Source organism: Myotis daubentonii, chromosome 18 (genome assembly GCF_963259705.1).
Source record: "Myotis daubentonii chromosome 18, mMyoDau2.1, whole genome shotgun sequence".
NCBI classification, from domain to species: Eukaryota; Metazoa; Chordata; class Mammalia; order Chiroptera; family Vespertilionidae; genus Myotis; species Myotis daubentonii.
In genome coordinates this window covers 43,535,260-43,544,447 of record NC_081857.1, presented here as the reverse complement: position 1 = coordinate 43,544,447, position 9,188 = coordinate 43,535,260, and the positions used below count along the sequence as shown (strand labels likewise).

Here is a 9,188-nt window from a genome sequence, read left to right as displayed (position 1 = left end):
GTTTTCACAAGGGAAAGAGGGAAGAACATGCATCAGGGACGAGTGTGCAGTGGGCGGCTGTGCGGCTAGACCCGGAAAGAGAGTGTGTGGTGGGGGTGTGGTGCTTGTGGCTGAGCGGTGTGCTGGGGCGGGTATGGATCAGTGTGTCCGTGGGCGGGGGGGGGTGTGGGATGTGTGTGTGACTGGGATGTGTGTGTGACTGGGATGTGTGTGGTGGGTACAGCTAGTTGCATGGATGTGCTGTGTGTGGTACTGAGGTGTATTTGTATGTGTGGAGTGTGTGTATGTGTGTGTGTGTGTGTGTGTATGTGTGTGTGGAGTGTGTGTGTGTGTGTGAGGGGGGTGTATGTGTGTGTGTGTATGTGTGTGTGGAGTGTGTGTGTGTGTGTGGAGTGTATGTGTGCGTGCGTGTGGGGGGGAGTGTGTGTGGAATGTATGTGTGTGTGTGTGTGTGAGGGGGGGAGTGTATGTGTGTGGGGGGGAGTGTATGTGTGTGTGTGTGTGTGTGTGTGTGTGAGGGGGGGAGTGTGTGTGTGTGTGTGTGTGTGTGTGCATGTGTCAGTGAATGCAGACCTGGGCCAGCTGCCACTCTGTCCGGGGTCGGGGTGCAGAGCGGGTGCCTGCCTGGTGCGGTGACGCCCACAAGGAGAGCTTGCAGCTCTGCCAGCACCTAAGGGAAGAAAGGCATTTCTCTTCCGATGTTCCTCCTTCCCCCGGTGCCTCCACGCTCCTGGCCTCAGCCGCAGCCTCTGCCTAGACGCCCTGGCGCTCCCTGTGGGCAGCGGGGGCCTTGCTTCCGGCTGTCGGACAAGGTCCTCACGTCTCTCACTTTTGAGGGATATTCTCACCGGATATAAAACCATGGATTAGCGGGGCTTTCAGTTTGCCGTCTACAGTGTTCAGGTTTCCTGTAATCAACAACAACGACGACAAAACCTCCGAAATACGACGTCAGAGGCAGCACGGGGTGGAACTGCGTGGGCACCGGTGACAGCCTGCTTCCTTTGAGGCGTCGTTTAGATCAGAGGGGAGCCGTAGGGGTGGGGTCGGCTCCTCCCGGGTCCTGCTGACGTCAGTGCATCTTGAACTTGCAGAGGACGGAGAGCAGACCCTTCGGCGAGAGGAGCAGCAGCCGGACCGCCATGAAGCAGATGGACGACGGGTCCCCGTCCGGTAGAGGTAGACGCGCTCCCTGACCCCTCCCACGGGTCCTCTCCTTCTTAGGCACGCACCCCAGGGTCCGGGCGAGAGGAAGCTTCCGTAAGAGCGTGTGACGGGCCTTAGCTCCACGGCGCGGCTCAGTGGTTGGGCGTCGACCCATGAACCAGGAGGTCACGGTTCGATGTCCGGTCAGGGCGCTCCATCCCCCGCTGGGGCGTGCAGGAGGCAGCTGATCCATGATCCTCTCTCATCATGGATGTTTCCATCTCTCCCTTTCCCTCCTCTCTGAAATCAATAAAAGTATTTTTTTTTTTAAGTAAAATATACCTGAGCCAAAGTCCTTGGAGGACTTAATTCTCCGGGACATTCTAGATGGGATTATGTCTTAGGGGGCTCTGGGGTCATGACATCAGTCACACACCTTCCTATGGGGCCACCAGGCTCAATACAACTTCAAAATAATACCTGGGGTCCCAGATTTCCGAGGGGCCCTGCCTACAGTGAGAAGCGTGTGTGTGGGTGGGGGGGCCTCAGCTGTGTTCACGTGGGTGTGTCCTGCTCTCCTTCCCAGTCCCCGGCTTCTGTTCCCTCCGCTGCGGGCTGGCCCTCCTCCTGCATTTCTGCAACGTCTCCATGATGTCCCAGCGCGCCTGTCTCAGCCTCACCATGGTCGCCATGGTGAACGGCTCAGGCCCCCAGGGCTCGCCCAACACCTCCACCCCGGAGCCCCTGGACGACGTCAAGGTACGTAGGAATGTCGTCCACACTCACGCGTTGACAGCCCGGCCTCGCTCGCCATCCGTGTACGGAGTGGACGCTACTGAGAACCGGCGATGATTTCGCACGGTTCTCACCTATGGAACCGTGTCCGGGGCGGGGGCTGCCCATCCCTGGGCCCGGAACCGGATTTGCGGAGTGAGACGGCACCTCCTCCTCCCTTTCAGAACCCCGTGTACAACTGGAGCCCCCAAACCCAGGGCATCATCTTAAGCTCCGTCACCTACGGGATGCTCATCACCCAAGTGCCCGTGGGGTATCTGTCCGGAATCTACCCCGTGAAGAACATGGTCGGCTCTGCCTTGCTCCTCAGCTCCCTGCTCAGCCTGCTCACGCCGCTGGCGGCCGGGGTCGGGGAGTCCGCGGTCATCGCCTGCCGCGTGGCCCAGGGGCTCAGCCAGGTACGTGAGGATGCGGGGCCTGAGCAGCCCCCAGCGCACGCGAGTGTCGGCGAGGACCCGCCTCTGCTTCTCGTTGCAGGGGACGGTGCTGGTGGCTCAGCACACGGTCTGGACCAAGTGGGCGCCTCCGCTGGAACGAGGGCGACTGACCTCCCTGAGTCTATCAGGTAACGGCTCCCGCCCGGATGCTCACATCCCATGGTTGTCTCCTGGCGTCCTTACTGTGAGAAAGAGAGAGAGAGAGAGAGAGAGAGAGAGAGAGAGAGAGAGAGAGAAACATCAATGATGAGAGAGAATCATGGATCGGCTGCCTCCTGTGTGCCCCCTACTGGTGATTGAGCCCAGATCCCGGCCTGCGCTCTGACCGGGAATCGAACCCTGACCTCCTGGGTCAACGCTCAACCCCGGAGCCATGCCCTGGGCTCTCCTTCGCTTCTGATCAGGGTTGTGCTGTGCAGAGGGACTCCACGGAGAGTGGTCGCCGCTCCCAGGAGCCTCTTGTCTCGACGTCCCGACGCCGGCGCTCACCAGGCCTGTTCTCTGTGCCCCGGTTAGGGCTGATGCTGGGACCCTCCGTGGCCCTGTGTGTGACGGGGCTCATCTGCCAGTCCCTGGGCTGGCCCATGGTCTTCTACATCTTCGGTGAGTCTCCTGTGAAACCCTGTCCTTATTCAGCCTTTAAGACAAAGTTAAGGAGAAGAACGGGAGAAGATTTGGTTTTGGGTGGTGGGCACACGGTGCAAGACACAGATCTGGTAACATGGAAACCCACACGTGAAACTTATATGTTCATGTTGACCCAAGTCACCCCAAACCGTTTAATAAATCAATTAATTAACATAAAAATAAGAACTGAATAAATATAACTTACATAAAATTAATGAGGTTAAAAACGATGCATTTCATGAAGGAAAGAGAGATGTCAACATTCATTGATTTCTCTTTTTTTTTAATTTATTTTTATTGATTTCAGAGAGGAAGGGAGAGATAGAAACATCAAGGATGAGAGAGAATCCTTGATCGGCTGCCTCCTGCACGCCTCCCAGTGGGGATCGAGCCCGCAACCCCAGCATGTGCCCCAACCGAGAATCGAACTGTGACCTCCTGGTTCATAGGTCAATGCTCAACCACTGAGCCACACCAGCCGGGCTCTCTCCTCTCTCTCCTCTCTCTCCTCTCTCTCTCCTCTCTCTCTCTCTCTCTCTCTCTCTCTCTCTCTCTCTCTCTCTCTCTGTCTATCTCTCCCCCACACACACACACACCCTCCACTCTCTCTAAAGATTGATGAGAAAAATATCCTCGGGTGAGGATTAAAAAATAAAGTGTGAGCCTGTTGCCAAGTCTCAGGGGAGATAGCGGAGGCCCGGGCTTTGCTGCCGCGCTGAGCAGGCCGTTGGCGGAGACCGCCGCGGAGAGCAGCGTCCGGCGCTCACGGCGCTGCCTCCCCAGGGGCCGGCGGCTGCGTCCTGAGCCTCTGCTGGTTCCTTCTGTTTTACGACGACCCCGAGGGCCACCCGTGCATCAGCCCCGCGGAGAAGGAGTTCCTCGCGTCCTCCCTGGTGGAGCAGGTAAAGGCCGCCGCCTCGCCCCCCAGACCCCGAGCCAGGGGAGCGCGCCCCCGCTGGCCCCCACGTGCTAACCACGGATGGTGGGCTCCCTCCCAGGCCGGCTCCGCGGGAAAATCCGTGCCCATCCGGGCCGTGCTCCAGTCTCGGCCGGTCTGGGCCATTTCCCTCGGCTGCTTTGCTTTTTCCTGGACAAATCACGTCATGTTTCTGTACTTGCCGACTTTCATCAGCTCCAAGCTCCACGTTAACGTGAGAGAGGTCAGTATCCCCTCCGTTCTCTTTCCTTTGTGTAGATATATATTGACTTCAGAGAGGAAGGGGGAGGGAGAGAGAGAGACAGAGAAACATCAGTGGTGAGAGAGAATCATGGATCAGCTGCCTGCTGCCCTGACCAGAATCAAACCCCGACCTCCTGGTTCACAGGTCGAGGCTCAACCACTGAGCCACACCAGCCGGGCCGACTGTTTCCGATTGTTCTCATCTCTGTCGCGTTACAGGGCCAGCAGGTCCCACTCTCGGCGTAGTCTTCCTCTTACTACCTGCCCAGTCATGTCAGGTCCTGTGACCCTAAAAATAAAAATAAAACAGACAGATGGTGACGAGGGCTCCGACCGCCAGACGATTGTCCTCTCTGGGGCGTGTGGCCCCAGCACTCACGGGGGCGCTGGGCGCTGATGGCTTCACAGATGACGGCGCCGATTGCAGATACTGAATTTCTTTTTTTTTTTTTTTAAATCTTTTTTGTTGAAAATATTGCATATGTCCCCCTTCCCCCACTGACCCCCTCTAGCCCGCCCCCCGCCCCAGGTCCGTTGTCCGTGTCCATGGACCAAGCATAGGTGCACACTAGGTCCTCGGTTGATCGTCTCCCACCCACCCTCCCCCGCCTTCCCTCCGAGGTTCTGCACTCTGTTCCATGCTCCGTGTCTCTGGCTCCACTCCGTTCACCAGTTTATTTTGTTGCTTAGATTCCACATAAGAGAGAGCCCTTACGGAATTTGTCTTTCTCTGACGGGCTCCTGGGCTGCTTCCGGATCTGAGCTATGCAGACCTGTCGGTGGGTGGCGAGTCCCCTGTGCGCAGGCCCTCACGATAGCGTGTCCTCCCCAGAACGGGCTGCTGTCCGCCCTCCCCCATCTGTGCTGCTGGCTCTTGGGCATCCTCGCGGGCCACGTGTCCGACGGCTTCCTGTCCAGGAAGATGCTCAGCTTGCTCGCCGTCCGGAAGCTCTTCACCGCGCTGGGTAAGTGACGGCCCCGCCCGGTCCAGCTCCCGCGGGGCCCCCCACGTCCAGGACGCACCTGACCGTGCCCCCCGACCGCCCAGGGCTCCTCCTGCCCGCCGTCTTCGTGGTGGGCCTGCTCTACCTGGGTCCCGGCTTCCACGGCACCATCGCGTGCCTCACGCTGGCCAGCGCCACACTGGGCTTCTGCGTCGCCGGGATGGTGATCAACCCCCTGGACATCGCCCCCAGGTAGCGGTCACTTTCTCCTTCTTGGCTGCGTCCCGGCTCCCGAGGGTGTTTAAGATTGCGGCGGTTCTGGAGTTCGCGGCCAGCTTGCCAAAAGGCCGGCTCTGTGCGAGGCTTGGCTGCTCCGTGGCTGCTGTTGTGCGCACGTCTGTGCGTCCTGAACCCTCCCGGCAAGTGAGGAGTATTTACCTGCTCACTGAGGAGGCCGAGGTTCAGGCACTTCCTTGCTGGCCTAAGAGCTCACCGTCGGTTTGGGATCGTACCCAGGGTTTTTTATATATGTGCATATTTTTTATTGTTTCAGAAAGGAAGGAAGAGGGAGAGAGAGAAACATCAGTGATGAGGGAGAATCACTGATCGGCTGCCCCCTGCACGCCCCACACTGGGGATCCAGCCTGCAACCTGGGCCTGTGCCCTGACCGGGAATCGAACCGTGACCTCCTGGTTCCTAGGTCGATGCTCAGCCCCTGAGCCAGGCCGGCCGGGCCACGTTGTTCTTAATGGTGCCAGCGCTCCTCGGAGAACGCAGACCCGGGCTCCCCAGAGCTGTGTGGAGCAGAGGCCGGTGGAGAGGCAAGCTCGGGCGGTCGTGGCGCCCTCTGCCGCAGCCTGGAGAATCTCGCCGTCAGCTCCGTGGGGTGAGCGCACAGTCCTGAGGACGCGTGTCCACTGCATTGACTCAGTTCCAAGACCCTCCCCAGAACTGCCCGCAGCGTCCGGTTCCGTGGAATTGTCTGAAGACATAAAAGGGGTCTTTTACAGAGAAGCACAAGCCAACGGAGCCACATGCTTTGAAAAACAAGCCGCGTTGAGCATCTGTACACAAAGAGGCAAAGGAAATGATGAGCAGCTGCCGCTCTGGGTCTTTTCACCCACTGGCGATGCAATGTTCTAAAGCTCTGTGCAGCCTAGGGAAGCAGGGTTTGAGAACGCGGTTGAATGCCGCGTAGGATTGCGCAGGGAGAGGATGACTGACATCTCCGCTGGGAAAGGCCTGAGGAGGCCAGTAAAGACCACACATGCTCACCACAGCCACGGGGTCAGGGAGGCCACGGAGAGCAGAGCACGCACCTGGGCGAGGCGTGCTGGCAGCGCCCACCGCTCTCTCGGTTACCCTTTGCCAGTTCTGGGACGTGGCAAAGGCTGGTGTCCCGGGCTGGGCCCTGGCCGAAGGCTCTGCCCTGGAGAGACACGCGCCCAGCACCCGGTGGTTGCTCAGGGCTGCAGCGACAAAGTTAAACATTAAGGGAACTTAAACACAAGGTCAGCTTTTTTCCCTAAGATGTTTGTTGGATTCTGGAGTTCGCGGGGCAAGGGGCAAAACCCCGAGCCAAACCCTGTGAGGGGCACAGCAAAGAGGAAAACCTGCCGCGGGACCAGGGAGTAGAGGCCTGTCGCCCTCACGTCATAGTGGTGAGCCCGCGTCTGACGCTCCAGCCAGGACCGGCGACCCCGCTGCCTGGGGGCGGCCCCGGGGCCAGTCGCTCTGGGGCTGTGGGGCTGACCAGGTGGACAGTCCTTCCATGTTGATGAAGCCTAAACCACTCCCATGACCAACACCCATCACCTCTGAGTTCCTCCGCTGTGTGTGCCGACCTCCTAACTCACGTGGCTTCCAGGCCAACACGGTCTCAGTGTCTCAGCATCGTAACATCATTTACTGCTGAGGCCCACGTCCCCCCTGCAGAGTAACCGGAAAGTTACCCATAACCACCGTCTCCGTCTGATCTTTTTAAAAAAATGCATTTTTTTAAGGTGAAGGGGGAGAGAGAGAGAGAGAGAGAGAAAGAGAGAGAGAGAAACATCAATGATGAGAGAGAACCATTGAATGGCTGCCTCCTGCACGCCCCACACTGGGGATCAAGCCCACAACCCGGGCTGGGAATCGAACCTGTAACCTCCTGGTTCATAAGTCTGGTTCACAGGTCGACACTCAGCCACTGAGCCACGGTGGCCGGGCCTCTGTCTGACACCTCAATGGCGTTTGAGGAGGAGGATGGGAAATCCGGGAAACCAACAGCTATCGTTCTTAAGCCTCATCTTGAACCAAATGAGGTTCAAGCTTTAAAAATACAGCCGTGTGTCATCATCCTCTTTTGTGCAGATATTACGGGTTTCTGAAAGGAGTCACGGTTCTCATCGGAATGACAGGGGGGCTCATTTCGTCCACTCTGGCTGGGATAATCCTCAATCAGGTAAGAAACGGGTCGTGCCGCCCCGGGAGATGGGTACAGCCTGGCCGGTGGCTCCGCGTTAACCACACTCACAAGCCGCTCACAGAAACAGGGTCCTGTGAGGAGTCAGGATGTCTCAGAGCCAGACCCTCAGGACCAGATGCTCAGAGACACTGGAAACGCACCTGAGGTTTAAAGACATAAAAGAATCGAAACTACAGACATGAAACATGAGATCTGACCAAAAAATATACAAAGATCAGCTCTGGCCATTACAAACGTAACATTGAAGTTAGGACGAGTGCGGTGCCCGCTTCCCAGAGCCGAGGGGCGGACCCGGGAGTCTGTCTGGGTGGAGTGCTGGCCTCCCGCTCCTCCCTCCGCCGTGTCCAGCGTGGAGCCCGTCCTCGTGTTAATGTTTTAAATGCCGCAGACACGGCGACGCGCCCGACCACGCGTCTCTATTTGCACTTTCATCCCGCAGGACCCGGAGGCCGCCTGGTCTGCCATCTTCTTCCTGGTGGCGGCCGTCAACGTGAGCAGCCTCCTCTTCTACCTGGTCTTCGCCGCGGCCGACGTGCAGGCCTGGGCCCAGGAGAAGCAGCTCACCCGGCTCTGAGGGCACAGGGTGGGTGGTGGGCAGGGTGTGAGCGGGCGGCTACCCTCTCCTGCGGGCACTGGGTGCGGGGCTCTGGGCTGTGACCACGTGGCTCTGGCTGTTCCGGGTGTTTCTTTGGTGGCAGCTGTGCCCGCCGTCTGCTGGGCATTTGGACACGATCTCGCGGGGGCTCTCAGCCCCCCTCCCGCAGTCCTGGCTTCCTCTCTCGCCCGGGTGAGCAGTTGTCCTCCGGTCCCCGATGCTCTCACCGGGACAAAGGGAGGTGACTGGTTCCCGTGTCCACAAAATGCCCGGAGCCACACACGTGGGGTTTCCTCCGAGCGGTTCTCCGGGCTCTGCAGACGCCAGCGGGGTGTCCTCCGATGTCACTCAGACGCCGACTACCCAGAGGTCGTCCAGACCCCACGGTTCAGGGCTGGGTCCCCCCGACGGCCCTGGCGTCAGACACGGACCGGAGTGGCGGTGCCCGAGGTCCCCCCGCTTCTGCTGCTACCACGACCCACTCCTCGGTTTGACAATTTGCTAGAGTGACTCACAGAACATAGGAGACAGACGACTCACCAGCACCGTTTATTATAAAGGCTGTAACTCGGAAACGGCCCAATGGGAAGGTACACAGGGTGGGGGTGGGGAGACACGCAGGGGCTCCGTGCCCTCCCCGGGGGCACCCCCTCCCCGCACCTCTGTGGAGTCACCCACCCGGAAGTTCTCAGAGCCCGTCACGTGGGGTTCTTATAGAAATCTCACTGCGCAGGCGTGAGGGTTCAGGCATGGGCCCCGATGAACACCCCCCGCTCCAGCCCTCCCCCTCCTAGAGGCTGGCCCCCGGCAGCGGCCCCCACCCCAAGGCTCGCGGGGCCCCGGCCGCAGTCCCCTCACCTTGAACCACAAAGACACTCATCGCCCCAGAAAGTCTAAGGGTCTTAGCAGCTCGTGTGACACCAACGAGGGACTCAGACCAAACAGGATAACAAACGAGGCTCCCATTTTCCCGCCACTCAGGACACCATGAGGGCG

The 9,188-nt window shown here is 59.1% G+C and overlaps 1 protein-coding gene across 1 annotated transcript; it reads left to right on the top strand.

Moving 5' to 3' along the window:
* The first annotated feature begins 614 nt into the window (after positions 1–614).
* LOC132221367 (sodium-dependent phosphate transport protein 1-like) lies at positions 615–8,805 on the top strand. Its single transcript, XM_059675642.1, has 12 exons — positions 615–1,179; positions 1,733–1,905; positions 2,106–2,339; positions 2,419–2,506; positions 2,895–2,981; positions 3,789–3,907; positions 4,004–4,165; positions 5,018–5,150; positions 5,234–5,381; positions 7,483–7,573; positions 8,037–8,217; positions 8,280–8,805. Exons 1-11 carry the CDS (start codon positions 1,143–1,145, stop codon positions 8,169–8,171), a joined length of 1,407 nt encoding a protein of 468 aa, XP_059531625.1. The 5' UTR covers positions 615–1,142; the 3' UTR covers positions 8,172–8,217; positions 8,280–8,805.
* The last annotated feature ends 383 nt before the right edge of the window (positions 8,806–9,188 follow it).